Raw genomic sequence first — 19,993 nt, 5'->3', positions numbered from 1 at the left:
TTTTCTTTTTCTTATTAATTTACCAAGTTATTGTTATACTTTCTCCAACTTTTCCCCTCCTTTTACCTTTTTATCTCTCCACTTCTATTTACCTTAATATCACTTTTCCTCTATCTTTTTATCTTCTTTTATTTTTGGCTTTTATTATTCCCCTCCTTTTACTATAAATTTACAATTTTCTATCCCATTCTATACATATCTTTCCCACACACAAAAGATTATTTCTCTCTCTTTCTCTGTCACTTTTTTTTTTTTTTTTCCATTTTTTGGTGGATTTTATTTATTTATTTTTCTTGCATCTCTACTTTAGGTTGATGAATTTTTGTATTATTTGGAACTTTAATTTGGGTTGATGATTAAGTTTTGTTTTTAAGTTGTTATTTTTTCTTCTCTTTAATTTCATAGATGTTATCCTATTGTATTATAAAGATAGTGTATAAGAATATAATGTTATTTTATTACATAACATAATATGACTTGGATAATTTGGTGTATATTAATATATTTTTTATTTTTACCTTTTTTCTTCTCATATAATTTTCTATAATTCTCTCTCACATTCTCTCTTTAAATAAGTGGTTTCTCTAGATCTCTCTCTCTCTCTCTCTATTTTTTATTCTTTCTTGCAACTCTACTTTATATTGATGAATCATTATGATTTTTAAAACTCTATTTTGGGTTTATACATTTTGGTGCTATATTTTTTAGTTCCCCATTACAAGTAGTCCCTTTCTCTTATAGTTTCAATTTGATTTTTGTTTGAGTTAATACTTGATTGCTTTGGAAGAAAGAATTTGAGTTTATCAAGACATAATCTTGGCTATGCTAATTACAGATTGGTATTCGGTCTATTTCAATCTATTTTGGTCCACTTCATCTATTTGGTCTGGTTCTGTCTACTTCAGTCCAATTCGGTCCATTTAGATCCGATTCGGTCTACTTCAGTCCAATTAGGTCTACTTCGCTCAATTCAATCCAATTCGGTCCATTTGGTTCACTTTGGTCTGTTTCAATCCGTTCGATGTTCTTTGGTCAATTCGTACCTTCTTGGTCCACTTCGGTCCATTCCATTTAACTCTATTCATTCCGTCTACTTCCGTCCATTTGGTCCATGACGGTCCAATAAGGTCCATTTAGTCCAATTCGATCCATTTAGTCCACTTTACTCTATTCGGTCAAATTTTGGTCCAATTGGTCTGCGCCGGTCTATTCAGTCCATTTGGTCTAACTACTTAAGAATGAGAAAATACAAGTTTGGATTGAAAGTACTATCAATTATTTGAGTAATATCAATTGTAATTATATGATAAGTTTTAGTTATTATAATAATTTCCTTAAGAGAATGAGAATTTGAATAATAATTTTGAAACTTAAAAATTTTAATTGTACCAAAAGAAACTAGGAAAATATATTGCATAATAACAATAGTTAGAAGAATATGAACCATTTCAAAAAAGAATACTATCAATCAAAAACATCAAAAATGATAAAATTATATATTTGTAAGAATAGAGTGATGGAAATTATATTTTGAAATTGTTTAATTTTTTAGGGAGAACAAATTATCTACAAAAAGCTATAGAGAATAAATTATACATATTTAGTATAATTTGGTTATGAGTTTTGATTATCATAATAAACTCTTTTAAGAAAATGAAGAATTTGAATAATACATACATACATACATACATATATGCATATATGCATATTCATAGATTTCATGTTTAGAAAGACTTTCACTTAAATTTAGTTGGACTAAAATGTTATGTTAATGTGGCTCAACAAATGTGTACAACAATAAATACCATACTTAAGATTTTAGATATTATGAGTTTGGGATCTAAATTTGTTTTTGGATAAATTTGGATTTAGAATAGACACTCTCAACCCAAACATGTATTTACCTTATATGTAAATGCACAAAAATAGACCGAAGAGGACCAAAATAGATCGAAGTGGTCCAAATCGATCGAAGTGGACACAAATAGATCGAATTAGACCAAATGGAACAAAGTGGACCGAATGGGAATAAGGTGGACCAAATTGGACCTATTAAGACTGAAGTAGAGTGGATAAGAATGAATGGATAGATTAAGACCAAAGTGGACATAATGGATTGTATAGGAATGAATAGGATTGAATATGACCAAATTGGACAGAAGCGGACCGAATAGGACCAAAGTGGACCAAATAAAACCAATGTCGATTGAATAGGATTGGAGTAGACATAATGGACCGAATAGGACCAAAGTGGACGGAAAAACCAAAGTGTATAGAATGGACTGAATATGACCAAAGTGAACCGAATGGCCAGAATAAGATTGAAGTGGACAGAATAGAACCAATGTGGACCGAATGGGATCAAAGTGGACCAAATAGAACCAAATTGGATTTAATAGGACAAAATGGACTGAATAGAACCAATGTGGACCGAATAGGTCTTTTGAATATTTATCATTTTCTTGCATTTTTAGTGCTCATATTTCTAATTTTTAATGTCTATTTTGTTTGTATTTTTTAACTCTAAACTAAAGAGTTTAGCCCAAATATAATAAAATTTCATACTTTTCTACCCAAAAATAAAGGGGGAAAAAAAAGAATTTTTGAGCTAAATTTGAAAAGGCAACCTACAAAAGATTTAAGGCTTAATTAGTTCAAAATGGACCGTAAGGGATCGAAATTAACCCAGTGGACCAAATTGGACCGAATAAGACCGAAGTAGACCTAATTGGACAGAATAGAAATTGTTTAATTTTTAGGGAGAGCAATTTATCTTCAGAAAATTTTAGAGAATGAATTATACATTATATTACAATTACAAAATAATTATTTGTTCTCATGTATTGCGTAGGTCTACAACTAGTTTATTAAAAAGTCAAGATTTGGATTTTTATTGTTGTAGTATACGTTAACAATTTAAATCTTGTAAGTGCTCTATAAGAACTCTCAAATACCTCAACTCCTTTAAAGAATATGTATGAGATGAAAGAAGGGTAAACAAAATTTTTGATCCTCTAGAACAACAATCCTTAGTTCGAATGAGATTCCAACTCAACAACATTTTTTGAGATTTTGAGAGGAGCTGCTCTTTGAGATTAAATGCACAATAAAAGTTGTAAGTTGTCTTGACCTTTAAAATGAAAATCTATCAAATGCAATTCTTTATTCATGAGTCTACGTACACAAAAAATGTTTTGAAACACTTTCACATAAAGAAAGCTCATGCTTTGAGCACTCCATTTGTAGTCTGGTTCATTGATATAAAGAAGGATAATTTTCACCGTAAGGGTGTGTTTGGTAGAGTGGATTTTAGGGAGGATGGATAAAAAAAAGGAGAAAATGAGGAGGGAAAACTTTTTTGAGGGTGTTTGGTTGAGAGGAGGAGAGGAAAATGATGGTGGAGCTCCCCTGAGCCACCAAAAAGTTCTCTCCAAAATGGAGAGAAAACTTGGTGGGGGAAAATCTTCTTCAAGCACTTTTTTTTTTTTTTAATTCCAATTTTAATAACTTGTAAGTGTTTCGTTTGTTCACTGTCTCATTCCATTTTTTTTTAGATGTGATTTTTTTTCTAGACATGATTTTTTTTAATAATAAATTTGGGTGATTGTATTTTTTTTTTGTCACTTTTTTTGTTTCAAATGGGCATCATTTTTTAACAAGAATATATGTGTTAATTTATACAAACTCACTTTTTCTATCCCTTAACTTTTTCACTACCAACCAAACAAAAGTGAGGGAAATTAAAATCTTGTCTTTCCTCCCACCATTTTTCATCCTCCCATTTTTCCACTCCTCCAACCAAACGGATCCTAAAGATATCTTAGTATTGCAATCGGTGTTATAATGTATTTTGTGAACTGCACACAACTTGACATTACAATTTTGGTCAACTTACTAGCAATATCTTGTTATGCATCAATAATGGGATTTCCAAAACCTCAGCTCAATAATTGGTATTAGGTAGTTAATATTAATTAGGAAAAGTCTTGAGATACACACTTTACCACGACTTGCACATGTGTCAAGTGGTAATTTGATTACTTTTTATCAAGTACCAATGATAAACTCATATGTAAGTAATGTATTGATCCAATCACAAGTCAACACATGTGAAAGTTGTGATATTGAACGAAACAAAATGCGAGGCTGTGCAGAAGAATTAACAATTACACGATGGCTAACTTTGATCCCAATTATAATATATATATATATATATATATATATATATAAACAAAACATAATTATCAATGAACAATACTGTATCTTTCATAAAAAGAAAAAAATAATAATATCTTTTTAGTACAGTACCGAACCATAGTTCTATTTATTTAAGCAATTCATACATACTGACCACTCGCTGCCCATGTCTGACATCTTTGATATACCAAGAAATATTACATAAAAGCAGACCACCACTTGTCCAAAGGAACTGTGAAATGTTCACTGCTGAGGCTGAGGAAGAAAATTAGATAAAAGAGTGATTAGCAAAAAGGGCACCTTGAGGAAAATACTTAAAAGAGTATTTAACGAAATAAAAATTCATAATTCCATTTCCATGTACTAAATGGTTAATACCTGAAAGCGGGCCTTATATGATTCAATAACCACTTTGGCATCCACCTTTGTTGGCTTATAAGCATCAATCTTGTTTAACTCCTGCACAAGGGTTGACATGAATAATTACCTTTAAACAAGAACTCTGGTACACTCGGGACTCAAACCTCCTTTCAGCCATGTTTAAAGTAAAGAGAATGTAACATATATATATATATATATATATATATATATGCCCCACCATAAAGATATAATGTTGAATTAAAAAATTAGCTATTAACCAAATGGGGGAGATAATTATTCTTATAATTTGCATATCTAAGACCATTAGAACTCGCAATTGTCACTAAACATCATGTGTTTTAAGTTACCTCGATCCACCTAGCAAGTTTAGGCCTTCCTGTGGTGATATCATAATTCCACACGGCTGAAAAGAAGACTTGGAATCTTTCAACAAACGGGATGTAAGCTATGTCCACCTGAAGATCACAAAATTTCACTCAATAATCAATATTATTACTGCTTTCCATTTCCCATATATATAGCTAAATAATCTTTGTCTTTGGTATAGGGCAAATAAATTCTGAATCTTTACTATGTTTAACGAGAATGCAAAAAGGTCAATAAATAAACAAAAGACACGCAACACAGCACTAACGAAAGATAAAAATGACATAGTTGAGAAGTCAACTTACAAAACTGAATTGACCAAGGAAGAAAGGCCCATCATCAAATTTGTGAAGAACATTCTCCAGATGGTCAAAAGCAGGACCTGATGCAAGTTTAAGGTTTTAGTATGCCCAGCTTCTATACAAAATGGTGTCAAGAGTCAGCAAGTTTTAAATCTTACCAGCTTCTTTAACTGTGTCTCCTTTGAATGATGTGTACACTGTCTTGTTGAAGGTATCAGTGTAGGTTATTAATTCTTCAGCAAACTCTTTTTTTGCAGGATTCTACAGTCACATCATCACTTTAGTCAAATTCCAATAGAGCTCTTAAGAAGGGCACAATGAATTATGCAAATCTTACATCGGGGAGAAGAGAAGGCCCTTCAAAGTTGCTGTCTACATATTTAATCAAATCAAGGCTCTCCCCAATGATTTTGCCATTGTGTTCCAATGCGGGTACCTGTTAATTTCAAGATATTGTTGGTCAATTATGAAAATGAAACAGCTCAATCAATTATATATGCAGTAGATAGGCATATTTTGTCTTAAAAATATCACCTTGTTTTCATGGTGGACTTTCTCTTTGTATCAAGCGGGCCTGTTTTGAAGGTTAATTGGAACTAATTTAATCTTGTCATGTAATCCCTGCCGCTCAAAATATTCATCAACATAAATATTAAGTCCAAAACAATCCCAACAAAAGGAAAAGGACATATGATCCCAGAAGGGCTGAAGGGCCTGTCTTGTTATCGAAATTAGAAGCTACTAATATAAAGTTTTAGTATCGAGCAACTTAAGATGAAGTCTAGAAACGAATTAAGAAAAGTCATGAAAATAACCTTGTAGTTCCTGGTGATCCACACACGCTGTGCAAATGGGCATGCATAATTGATGTACGACCTTTGAAAAAAAGAAAAAAAGAAGGTCCAAGTTCATTTTATTATATAAGGTATAAAACATCCTAAACAAAGACATATAGTAAAGACAGTGAATAGGACAAAAACAAAAACAGAAGTAGGCCCAAAAAATAAACAAACAAAAAGGGAGAGAGAAGGGTGAACCTTGTAGCTCCATCAAAGAGAGGAGGTGGTTCAGATGTGGCATCCAAAGGTGTGGGAAGATGCTCGTTCACGGTCCTGTACAACCCACATATGTAAACAATCTTCTTCCGACCACAAAATTCAGAGAGTTGAGAAATGGAATTTTTTTTTGGTGGTGAGCTTCGAATTCTGAGACACTTACGCAGCAGCCATTGATGTTTGTTTTTGTTGTTGTTAGAAGAGTTCCGAGATTCTGCTTCTATTGTTTCTAATCTGATGCTCACTGTAATGTTTACTCATTATATAGAAAATTTCTGACTCTAAGTCGTGAGCAGTGACGAAATTGATATGTGACTGGCCAGTATTAGCCTAATTATGTCAAGTAGACAATGTAATTAAATAAACTTAAAAGGACTTCAAAACAATTAAAACAAAACTTTAAAATATAATAAAATAAAATAATGAAAAGTAACATTTACATTTTCCTTCCATTCAACATTTTGTGGGATGAACTAATTGTTCTTCCCTCTTTTTTTTCATTCCATTGCCTCTCTCTCTCTCTCTCTCTCTCACACACACACACACACACACACACATATTACTGATCGATCACATAACTTGCTGGTGATGAAGCTGATGAACTCAAAGACGCACTTGCGATTGAGAGCAACTTCTTCATGATCCGAATAATATTTGTGATCAGGAGAAATCGGTCTTACAAGGGCAGTGATCGCTGCTCTGTTGTGGGTACCTTCATTTGGACTAATTGAAACTTCGACCATCGGTGTTGCCAAAATCCGTCGTGGCTACCTCTACGATAATCATTGATCTTGATTATTGTGTGGCCACTGCTGTTTGCAAGGCAAGATCTATAAAGGGATTTATTTTATTTTATTTTATTATTTATTAAGAAAGAATGTTTGAGTTTTGTATCTATGTTTTGTTTCTAAAAAAAAATATTGTTTGAATTTTCTAGGACGATTAAAAAGTTTTTGGCATGAAAAAATAACAAACAAATAGCAAACCTAATTGTAACACATTCATTGACTGTGAAAAAGAAATTTTTGGGGAAGAACAACTAGGAATCTGTTCACCCATGAACATCAACACAGGCATCAACAGAATGATTGCCAATCAAAACGAACCTTAAACTTTAAAACGTTATGGGAGCAGACCAAATATTTTAAACTTTGAAAAGGGAAAAAAAAAAAATTTACCCAAAACTTTTATAAAGATAGTTTTTATATTTTTCAATGTTTGGTAAAAAAAAAAAAAAAAAGGGTTAACGGAAAACTATTTTTAGTTAACAGAAAACTTTTATAAAAATAAGGCTTATTTTTTATAAGTTGTTTTTCAAAAAAAAAAAAAATCTATCTCTCATACGGCACATGACCCTTATAATTATTATACTTTTCTAATTCAAGAAATAATATTTTTTTTCGCTCATTTAGCCTTTTTCACAATAAACTATCTTTAGTTAACAGAAAATTGCTATAAAAATAAGACTTATTTTCTATAGGTCATTTTCCAAAAAAAAAAAAAAAAAAAAAAGAAAGTTGGAAAACAATCTCTCTCTCATGCGGCGCATAACTCCTATAATTATTATATTCTTTTGATTCAGGAAACAATATTTTCTTTCGCTCATTCAGTCTTTTTCACAATAAACTCTCTCACTTTTTCTTTTCCCTTTGTTTTTTTTCTCCCTTCTCACACTCTCACTCTCACCCGCTTTGACCTCTTCTCTTCTCACAGATTTCTCTCTCTATCTGTCTCTCCTCTCTTTTTTCTCCCTAGTTCTTCTCCTCTCTATAACCCCGTTCTTTAATAAGGTTTTTTTTTTTTTTTCCTCCTCATAGATCTATCAACAATTTTATAACAATTTTTTGTATTTATCAAACTATTTGTATTGGATTAGTTTGCCAGTAAAACTATCTGGCCTATGTGGTATTTTGAACTATTTAAAATGGAACTTATGGGTATAATGATTATTTTGAATTATGAGAAGTATGGTTAATATATATATATATATATATATATATATATATTATGTACGTTACTCTTCCTATACATAAACAAGATGAGTATTTGAGATCATGAAAATTTGACAGCAAATATTAATTGTAACCGTTGTCAAAATTTTAGTTTGAAAACCAAATTTATTCTTGATTTTTTATTATTATTTATTTATATTGATTACATCAGGTGGGTTTACACAGTACACATATTATAAGAAATGTTATAAAAATTTGTGGATATCAAACACCATAAAACGTTCTTAAGTCCATTTTTAAAGTTGTTACCAAACTCCGGAAAATGAGATAGTTTTCTAGAAAATACTCTCTAGAAAGTGAACAATTTTCCAAAACTTGTGTGTGTACAAGGTTGGTTTCAAGGTACACCTGATATAACTCTAAGTAATGTTACATCATCTAATAACTTGTTATTGATTTCATATTTTTAAAATTTGACCGTTGGATTACATGTTTTATATATTTTTAACATGTATATCAATATTCAGGCCAATTAGTTTTTATTTATCATTCAATCCATAAACTTATCTTTTATTCATTATTTTAAATTACAAAAATTTGAATTTAAATAATTGATTAATGACATGACTATTGATATTTAATTATCTTAATATTTTGCAAGTATGGAGAATCTATTAACATAATATAATCCAACAGTTAATTTTTTAAAATTCGCATTCAATTAAAAAATATTGAGTGATGTAACGTTGCTTAGAGTTACACAAGATTTATAATTTGAACCTAACCCATAGAATTTTACACCTAAGCCATATATATATAAAATATATTATCAATCTTTTCTTAATTTTGTTTTTATCATTCCATAATTTGTGAGTCAAATAATTGTAAGGTTTACACATTACTAAATAGAGGATGACTTAATGCATAATAATAACTAATAAGAGAATTGTTGTCTTCTAGGTTGCATGAGTTTAGGACCTTTGACATTTCGCATGTGAAAAGGCAAGCCAGTAACTCCGCACATGCTCTTGCAGTATATGCAAAAGATATTGACTCTCTTGTAACTTGGGTGGAAGATTGTCCACCGTTCATTGAATCTTTAGTGATTCAAGATGCTATGTTTTATTCCTGATTTTTCAAATAAAGTTCACGCATTTCCCATCCAAAAAAAAAAAAAAAAAAAAGATAATTATTGAGTTGCGCACCTTATATCCTATATTATTCTCTAATTATATTCATTGAGTAAGATATTAGATGTACAAGAATGCTTGAATTATTTTAAATGAAAATGTTCAAAGATGTGACTTGTTCATCTCTTTCGGGTATGTTTGTTTTGATTTAAAATGTCACTTTATATATATATATATATAAAATCAAAACCTCTAAAACTCTCACAATTTTCTACGTCAGAACAATATTTAAATAAAATTATCATTTATTTAAATAAATTTTTTTGTTTAATCCAAATTTAACAATAAGTGAAACTCTATCTCTCTAACAAGTCCAACTTAAACTCAAATTCATCATTATCATTTAAAAAAAAAAAATTGTTTAATCCAAACTTAACAAATAGTGAAACTCTATCTCTCTAATAATTCTAACTTACACTCAAACTCAAATGTTAATAATAATATATATATATATAATGCAAGCAGTCTAATTCAACTTTCTTCTTTGATTAATAAATTTTATGTCAAATTTTTTTATATTGTTATTATAAATAAAATTTCAATTCAACATATGTGGATATTTGTTTATATCTAAGATTTTCTTTCTATCTTATTCTTTTATTATGTTTAGAATTGATTTTCTTTTGAGTATTTGGGTTAATCTCCATATTTATATTGACATTGTTTTCGTAGATTTGGTTTTTGGGTTGAAATTTATACTTATTTTTTAATTTTTTTATATTTTTATATATTGTACATGGCGGATAAAGCATATCTATTTGTTGGAGAAAAATCAAAGCTGCAACGCATGTCTTTCGGTCTAGGAAATGATAAATTTTTATTTGGTATGTTATATATAAATTTGTTGAATTTGGTTTGGTTTTGAAGTAGAATTTGGAGATTCTATAAATTTTGAAGTTTGATCTTAATTCTTCACCTTAAATGCTTTTTATTTAGGTTGATGTGATTTTTTGTTTTCCTATTAAAAGCTATGATTTTTGGTTGATTAATTATTTGTTTGGATTCAACATAAAAGATAATGGAATTAGGTATTATAATTTTGATATTGTTCTATGTTTTGAATTGTTTATATTGTTATTACTATGAGAAAGTCATATTACTACTCAAATTTGAAACTTGGTGTGTCTTTCTCATATCATGGTCTTTGTTTATATATTTGCAGTTTATATTAGTTTTGAGTGTGTGTGTGTGTGTAACTATTGGGAGTTTTGTTTTATTAATTTAAGAATTGTAAATTACTTTGTAAGTTTCGGTAACTTTGCATTTGCAACTCAATAACATTCAATGTTAGACAACACTTCTAAACTATGGAAAAGTATAGAAGTTAAATATTTTTTCATTTAAAAAAAAAAAAATACTATCTAGCAAAATGCCTATTTACTTATTGTTAGATTTTTTTTTTTTCAAAGTCAATAGTTTTACATGCATCATACAGGTTAACGACTAGTTTTTACTAAAACTCTTTCTCAAACTTCTTTTAGCCAACCGTGTTGTATAAGGCTATTGACTAAAAGCTTTTGTAGTTATTGAATAACACCTTTATATGAAATTATTTTATAATATTTAAGTCATTATCTAAATTACCTGACAAATTAATTTTAAATTATATGTTAATTATAAAATTGTTATGGTTTCTGACACATGCAGTACATTTCCTCATAATTTAAGGGTTAGTCACTCACTAAGTTGTCAATTTAGATACTAATTTATGATACACATTGCAAATGCTTAGAAAATTTAAGATAAATAATTATACTAAAATCTATATCTTGATTATTTTATTGCTACAATACACACAATTTTATGCTTATCCTATTTATTCATACTTTTTTCTACCACACATATATATACACACACTTTTTAGCTTAGAGAGTATTGATAAAATAAATATTCAATTTTATAGTGAAAATTATATATAATTTTTTTAGAAAAAATTATTTATAATATTAAACAATATAAGGTCAATGATTCTAATTTTTATAAGTTCATAAAAAATTTATTTTATCTCATTAACTCAAATAATATATTTTAATTATAATTTAGTTAATAATTATTAGTATAAATTTGTGAATGGGTGAAAAATTTTAGTCTTGATGTTTGCTATATATAGGCGAAGAATAACTTAATTTAGGAGCTTAAGTTTGTTCGATCAAAAAATAAACAAAACTTGAAAATGTAATATAGTTGGGTAATGAAGCTTGAACTCGGCTCATGTTTTTAAAATCTTAATATTTAGGCCAAAATGCAAAGCTTGGGTTTTACCACTTTTTATTTAAGTTCTTTAAGTTTGAGTTTTGTCATTTCAGTCCTTTAAGTTTTATTTATCCTCAATTAAGTCCTCATTTAACAATCTATTAATTGTTGTCATTATTTATAGTAAAACAATGTCGTTTTGCCCTTTTCTATTTTATTTTTTATTTGTTTATCAAAAAAATTATTATATACTTATTAATTTTAAGAAAACATTGATTTAAAAAAAAAAACCAAAAATTAATTTTAAGAGGTCTATGGAGAAGAACAACACCGATGAACAAAAATCTCTCTCTCTCACCCAAAAAAGAGAAGAAAAGAAAAGGCCAAAACCCCACCATGGCTGATAGAAAGAACAAGGAATGAAAATCCCAATTTTCACAACTCTAAAAAATGGTGCCATCGTCAAAAACATCTTCATTGTCAACACACCTCCGTCACTAACCTCTATTTCCCAAGATTACGAAGAAACCTTAGTTTTTGGACGACACCTAGATTGCAATATCACCTTAACTCACCCCAGCATCAGTAGATTCCACCTCCAATTCCATTGCAACCCTTCAATTTAGCACCTTTATCTCATTTACGTATCTTCAAGTATTTAAGTATCTTTCTTTGTTTCTCCGTTTGATACAAAACTGAGCCAGCTTGGTTCTTTGTGTCTATGGCATCCCTGTTTTCAGCTGCCAAGTACCTTCTGGAGTGGCGTGCCGCCGAGTACACCTCGTGACTGGAGCGGAGCTTGGTTCTATGCGTATATGGTTCTTGGTGTCTATTAGCTTTTTGATCAACTTACTAGCAATATATTGTTTAAGTACCGGTGGTGAGATTTTCAAATATTAACTTAATAAAAATGATTAGAGAATGTAATATTAGTTAAAGTTACATTGAGCGTGTGGAGATTTTTGTAGTGTTGGCAAAATTCTGTATTAAAAAGTTCCTATTCTAATTGCAAATTTTCATGTATTTCAATAGTAATTTCATCAAGTCATTGAGGCTCAAGTTTAGAAAAAAGAGTTCAAGTGCTGCAAAAGGAATCTCAATTGAGCAATATTCAGTGTATCAGAAAAAATTATGAGTAAGAGAGTTAGATTTAAAAATTAGTTACACAAAACAATTTGCTTGAAATTCATTTGAAACTTGGTTGAGGGAGTTGGCCCAGGAATTTCGGTTATTTACTTTCCCAATTATTTATGTACCCAATCAAACCTCAATTGAGAGTTGTCTAAGAACAAAAAATAACCTCTAATCTCAGAGAAGGAAGAAGATCTAGACCACCCGACCATCACCATAGAGAGAAATTCTTGTCACCACCATACTTCCATCCTCTCCAAATTGACTTACATTTGAGAGGAGATTTCATCCAAAAACCTTGATTATTCATGAATGCATTGGATTGTTTCTGGAAACCACAAAAGTAACCATCAAATCTTCAAGTGGCCTTGAAATATCCAAGTGATCGGATTTGTGATTGGCGATTGACTTGCATTACCAAGAAGCCAGGAACAAGGATCTCAAATACGAATACCTTACTCGTATTGGAGGTTTTTTCAGTAGTATTGTATTACAACTACATTCATGGTGGATTGGATTTTTTGAACGTGATCTTAAAGATTTTTTCCCATTACAGGTTTTGTCTTCGTCAATATATCGCTTGTTAGCGTGCGTGTGTTGTGGGTGACTGCTAGTTTATTGTTGTGTTCATATTATCCATGAAATTGGTTAATTAACTAATTGAGCCATTGCTAAAGAATTTGATAAAATTAGTAATAAGCCACGCATGCTAGGGATCTGCATAGCCTTTTTTTCAGAATGTAAGCACACACAAATGCATATATTTAAACATTAGGCTTTTAATTCTCGCACATTCACAAATTTTTTTTTTTTTTTTTTTTTAATGTTAAAATGTGAACATTCATGTAACAATTGTAAATATGCGTATAAAATAGTAGATACAAAAAAATATTTTTCCCAAGCATAAACAATAATTTTTTAGGACTACAAAATCGAACTGAGTTCTATTTATTTAAGCAATCCATACGTGTTGACCAGATGCTGTCTATATCTTCAACTAGTAAGTACACATGTTAAAGACATAATAATATACTAAATAAGAAACATTACATAAAGGCAGAAAGCCACTTATTTCTTCAACCAAAAAAAAAAAAAAAAAAAAAAAAAAGAGAAAAAAGACTCTCACATATTTCACTTATTAAAGTCCAAAGGAACTGTGCTGGTATGTTCAATTCTTAGCCTGAGAAAGAAATAAGATTAAAGACTGGTTAGCAAAAAGCATACACATGCGGAAAATAAGAGTGGAAAAGCTTAAAATCAAATTCATAAGTCCATGTACTAAATGAGTAAATGGTTAGTACCAAAAAGACGGACGTGAAAAATTCAACGGTCACTTTGGGGTCCGTCTTTGTTGACTTATAAGCATCAATCTTGTTTATCTCCTGCACAAGGATTAACAACAACAATTACCATTCAAGAACCAAGAACTCTCATACATGTAGTAACTCATGCCTCCTTCAGAGTCATATTTAAAGTGAAGAAAAATATATAGCATTTGCATGTTCACTGCATAATGATTTAGCTATTAGTTAAAGGACAAAGTTTGGTTACAATTCTCACTAAAAAAATTAACATGACTACAGAATTGAAAATCTGATAATTTGATTGCATGTTCTTTATGTTCTTAACAGTGAATTTCTCAAATTTATATCCAATAAAAAGATATCGAAGAGAGTTATAACCATTGACTACAACTAAGTTTGTAGTTAAACTTTGTTCCTAACTAAATAAGGAAGATAATTAATCTTACAATTTGTAAATCTTAGATTAGTAGAGCTTGCAAGCGCAACTAAACATCATACGTATTTCAATTTACCTCGATCCACCTAGCAAGTTTAGGTCTTCCTGCCGTTATGTCATAATTCCACACTGCTGAAAGGAAGTCTTGGGATTTTTCAACAAACGTGATGTAAACTATGTCCACCTGAAGATCACATAGTTTCACTCATAAATCAAAGGAGGAATTGTAGAAAATATTGTTTAATAATCATGCATATTACTGGTTTCCATTTCCCATATTTACATACAAACTATATAATCATTTTCCAGAGCATAGGTAAAATAAAATTTGAATCTTTAATATGTTTAAGGAGAGTGTACCAAGGTCAATAAATACAATAAGGCAGGCAACGCAGCACCAACGAAAGACTAAAATCATAGTTGAGAAGTCAACTTACCATATTGAAGTCATGGTCAAGTAAGAAAGGCCCATCATTAAATTTATGAAGAGCATTCTCTAGGTAGTCAAAACAAGGACCTGATGCAAGTTTAAGGTGTTAGTGAGCCTGGCTTCAATACAAAATGCTGTCAAGACTCAAGAGAGTCAGCAAGTTTTAAGTCTTACCTGCTTCTTTGATTGTGTCTCCTTTGAATGATGCGAACAGTATCTTGATGAAGGTATCACTGTAGGTTGTCAATTCTTCAGCAAACTCTTTTTTAGCAGGATCCTACAGTCATATCATAACTTCAGTAAAATTCCAAGAGAGGAAGAGAGCTTTTCTGAAGGGCACTTGGAATTATGCAAATCTTACATTGAGGTGAAAAGTAGGCCCTTCAAAGTTGCTGTCTACATATTTAAGCAAATCAAGGCTCTCCCCAATGACTTTGCCATTGTGTTCCAACGAGGGTACCTGATAATTTGAAAAAAAAAAATTTGATGATCAATCAAGAAATTCAAACAACTAGCTCAATGAAGTATGCATTGGATAGACATATTTCGTTTAAGAATATCACCTTGTTTACATGGTAGACTTTCTCTTTGTACCAGGCAGGCCTGTTCTGAATGTTAATTGCAACTAATTTAATCTTGTCTTGTAATCCCTGCAGCTCAAAATATTCATCAACTTAAATATTAAATCCAAAAAAAGAAAAAGAAAAAAAGAAACCAAGAAGAGGAAAAGGACAGAAGGGCTAAAGGGTCTGTCTTTTAATTGAAATTACAAGCTGAAAAGGCGCAGTATCGAACAAATTAAGAAAAAAGAACAAAGAGGACAAAAAGTTATGAAAATAACCTTATAGTTCCTGAGGATCCACACACGCTGTGCATGTGGGCATGTATAAGTGATGTACAACCTACAAAAAAAGAAAAAGACCAATTTTATTTTAGCATACAAGGTATAAAATCGTAAACTAAGGACATGGTAAAGACTAAAGACAGTGAATATCGGACAAAACAAAATAAAAATAAAAATAAAAGAAGAAGAAGAAGAAGAAAAGAAAATATCGTTCTTAATTATACCAGTGTGTGCTCTGTATGACACTGCCGCATCATCTAAACACGATTTCGGATAAATTATGAAATTTTGTTTTGAAGACACAATTTCACGTTTTCAAAAAATTATAACTGAAATCGTGTATTGAATACACTGAGGCTGTGTGTGACAGACATTAACAAAAAAAAAAAAAAAGGGACTGAAGACTGAAGAATGAAACCTTGTGGTTCCATCGAAGAGAGGAGGGGGCTCAGAAGTGGCATCCAAGACGGCGGGACGATGGTCGTTCACGGTCCTGCACAACACATAACAACGTTAGTAAACAATCTTATCCTTAATTACGACAAAATTCAGAGAACCCCAAAAGAACAACAACCAAAAAAAGACAGTTGAGAAAACGGAGAATTCTTGGTGATTTCAAATTCCTAGACACTTACGCAGCTGCCATTGATGACGTTCTTTTTTGTTGTTGTTCAGAGAGTTCCGAGGTTTCAGTTTGAAGGTCTTTTTAATCTGATGCTGAATGTTATCTATATGTGTTCACCGAGCTACCCTTTATATAGGACTTCACTGATAGGAGTATAGGACCTTTTCTGACTGATTCAGTGAAGTCGCGAGCAGTGACGAACACGAAGTGTGACTGTCACGTGGGGCGAATACAGAGATAATCATCTGAATGCTATGGACTTATCTCTTTTTTTATTTTGATGAAATTTGACTTTTCTCTTTAGTCTTTATCCACGATTAGATTTGATTTTTGTTTAAGAGAATAAATTGAGTCAGGGCTGGCGTAAAAAATGTGTTTTACGCCAGCCATTCCTGACCGACCATGTCACCAACCCTTTTTTTTTTTTTTTTTTTTTTTTTTTGAAAAAAAGATTAAAGTCCTATTTAGTATGCAAATTCAAACACATGTTTTCAGTTTTTAAACAATATTACACGTATTTTTACACATTTTTTCACCCACACATATTTCTAAAAAAACTGAAAATTGTTGTTTAAACACACATACCAAATGGGCCTTAAGCCTTAAGCCTCTCTCCCTTTCTTTCTCTTCTCTCCTCACCCAATCTCTCCATCTCTGAATCAAACCCACAACCTCCATGGTCGGAGCTTCAAAGCTCAACACAAGCCACCAACACCATTGCCATGGCTAAAACTCCACAGTCCAACCAATAGTCGCCGTCGTGAGCCACTACTGTGCGTGCTGTGTTCATCTGTTGATTTTACTTGTGTTCACACATCACAAGCATTACATAAAACACAGCACACACGCATCCAGCCATAGAAAACCCCAAGCCCCAAAATCCCAACGCAAAAACATAGCCACACCCAAGCCAAAAATCCAACCTTTTGAACACCCAAAACTCGAAACAAAAATCCTTTCTTTCTTACAACCCCTAAACCCAAATCAAAATCCCTTATTTTTCCAAATCATTAAACCCCAAAATGAAACCAAATCCCCAAACCCACAAACATGCAGGCAATAAAAAGAGAAACTTTTGGCCATAAATGAAAGAACAACAACAAAAAAATAAAAACAAAAAGAGAAATAGAGATAGAGAGAGAAGCTGAGGGAAAATAGGGCCACCCCAGCGTGGCTCGCGGTGGCAGCTATTGGTTGAACCATAGAGTTTCGGCCATGGCAGTGGTGTTGGTGGCTTGTGTAGAGCTTTAAAGCTCCGGCCATGGAGGTTGTGGGTTTGATTCAGAGATGAAGAGATTGGGTGAGGAGAGAAGAGAAAGAGAGGGAGAGAGGCTTAAGGCTTAAGGCTTAATCTTTTTTGCTAAAAAGAAAAGAAAAAATCGATGACGTGGTGGGTCAAGATTGATTGGCGTAAAACATACCTTTTACGCCAACTCCTGACCCAATTTATTCTCTTTTTTAGACTCTTTTTTTTAAAAAAGGTTTATAAGACTAAAACAATATGAAGTAATAAAACCATATATTAGTAAGTCATTTTAGAAAATTTTTTATTTGAAAACTAAAAAGTGATTAACTTTTTTTTTGACACCTTTTTTGCTTTCTCATAAAAAGCTTCTTAAAATTGATGATTAATGTGTACCCTAAAGGCATACATTAACAGGACCTAAGTCACCCAACTATATTTATTCTTTAAAAGACAAATTTTAGTTACAAAATTGATTGTAGTTTTAAGCTACAATCTTATTCAATATCTTTTTATTGGAGGTGAATTTTAACAAATCCATCATTGGATTACATCTTTTTCTTATATTCTTCATGCTTGCAAAATTTCTAGAAAATTAAAGATCAATAGCTATGTCATTAATAAATTGTTTAAATTGCAAGTTTTTGTAGTTTAAAACTATGCATAAAATATAAGCTCATAGATCATATAGTAAATAATATCCGATTAATACAAAATTTGACATGTCTATTAAGATCGTAAAGAATATGTAATTCAACTGTTAGATTTTCAAAATATGTAGTAATACTTATTTTATTGAGTAAAACTGTAACTTTGGGCTACAACCAATTTTGTAACTAAATTTTGTCATTCTTTAAATAAGTAGCATAACTAACATTAACAATTGAGGGCAGGTTAAGGTTATGGACTTTTCTAGTCTTTACCCAACATTTAGATTTGATTTTTATTTTTATGTACACGGTTTATGAGACTAAAATTATATGCATTATTTAAATAAGTAGCATAATTAATATTAACAAAATTCATTTAAAATTATGTGACTAAAATTACATATGAATTTTTTTTTCATTAACTACCTAGTAAGTTTAAAGAAAATAGTTTTAATCCGGTTTGAAGTTAAACTTTTTTCTATAAATTTCTTCCTCTTCTATTCATTCATTTTTTAAAAATAAAAATAAAATTAGGGTGAGTTCCTAAATTATTTTAAATGTAAATGTTTAAAGATTTTATTTGTTCATTTCTTTCATGCATGTTTGCTTTAATTTAAAATATCACTTTATTTTAATAAAAGTAAAAAATTTGACTTGCACACAGTAAAATTGAGTTTGGATCTATTCTATTAGTTTAATATATCTCTAACAACAGTGTATGACGTTGCTGTTGCCCTCAACACGAGTCTCAATGTGGGTCTTAATTCGTAATACTGCTATATGAATAATCCAGAGGATTTTATAATAATTCTTTTCTAAAGAGTCAAAAATTGTATACTACTTTAATCTATACGTGCAAAGGGGGGCATCTGAATAATACTCCATTTAGGAGAATTTTCCACCTTGTGATGTTGCAGTGACGAACGTGACAGTAATGGGTGGAAGAAAGATTACGCATAGCCCAAAAAAAATACCAGGTCTAGGTTGGTGGGAGAATAGAGAACAGAAAAGTGTGATAGCAATAACATTTCCTATATGGTGGAAATTACTGGTGGCATTTGCTCAAATAAAAAGTCCGGATCTGCAATGAACTTTTCCTGGGATTCTCTCTCAAGTCTCAATCCATAAACTAAAGCCTTTACTCAGCTTGACTTTGGCCTTGTTCCTCTTCTTGTGTTCTTCACCTAATGAAAAACTCACGGGCAGCAGAGATGTCAGACATTTGGGAAGACTTTGTTCTTTTCCTCTTTTGTCATTGGATTGAATTTGATAATTGACTTGGTCATGGACCGCTCTAGGTACAGTTCAGGGGTTCAAATGAACTCCCTGAGTTGGGCCAAAAAAAATATTTATATATAAATTTTTAATTTTTTTATTTGACCCTCCTAAAATAAATTTTGAACCCCCTAAACCTAATTTTTTTTTAAGCTTAGCTGAAATGAATTTGAATATGATCATCTTGACAATATCATGGTCTTTTTAACCACACCAAAATAAAAAATAAAACCAATTTGATCTAAAATATGGGGGAAAAAATAGTAAATCTAACAACAAAAGTATAAATTTGTTCATCTTAAATCTAAAAAATATCATTTAGATCTTAACAAATTTTAAATAAACTAATACATAAAAATTTATTGTATTTAGATCTCACTTGGAGTTCACTTAAAAACAATAATTTATAGGTTGAGTGT

The 19,993-nt window shown here is 30.8% G+C and overlaps 1 protein-coding gene and 1 pseudogene across 1 annotated transcript; both read right to left on the bottom strand.

Moving 5' to 3' along the window:
• Positions 1–4,241: 4,241 nt before the first annotated feature.
• On the bottom strand, positions 4,242–6,584 carry LOC126691738 (glutathione S-transferase L3-like; annotated as a pseudogene).
• A 7,029-nt stretch (positions 6,585–13,613) lies between these two features.
• LOC126691735 (glutathione S-transferase L3-like) lies at positions 13,614–16,618 on the bottom strand. The gene is made up of 10 exons (XM_050386841.1): positions 16,417–16,618; positions 16,200–16,274; positions 15,779–15,839; positions 15,501–15,587; positions 15,299–15,397; positions 15,112–15,214; positions 14,945–15,024; positions 14,584–14,691; positions 14,069–14,149; positions 13,614–13,947 (listed from the first exon to the last, which is right to left on the bottom strand). Exons 1-10 carry the CDS (start codon positions 16,425–16,427, stop codon positions 13,936–13,938), a joined length of 717 nt encoding a protein of 238 aa, XP_050242798.1. The 5' UTR covers positions 16,428–16,618; the 3' UTR covers positions 13,614–13,935.
• Positions 16,619–19,993: the final 3,375 nt, after the last annotated feature.

Source organism: Quercus robur, chromosome 7 (genome assembly GCF_932294415.1).
Source record: "Quercus robur chromosome 7, dhQueRobu3.1, whole genome shotgun sequence".
Classification (NCBI taxonomy): domain Eukaryota; kingdom Viridiplantae; phylum Streptophyta; class Magnoliopsida; order Fagales; family Fagaceae; genus Quercus; species Quercus robur.
The sequence above is the reverse complement of the archived record's forward strand: the minus strand, read 5'-3'. Positions and strand labels throughout refer to the sequence as shown.

Excerpts from the sequence above, each read along its gene's own strand:
- LOC126691735 (XM_050386841.1), bottom strand. Across the intron at positions 15,840-16,199 it reads CTCTTCGATGGAACCACAAG|GTTGTACATCACTTATACAT; the intron begins GTTTCATTCTTC and ends CTTTTTTTGTAG. Across the intron at positions 15,588-15,778 it reads GGATCCTCAGGAACTATAAG|GGATTACAAGACAAGATTAA; the intron begins GTTATTTTCATA and ends TTTGAGCTGCAG.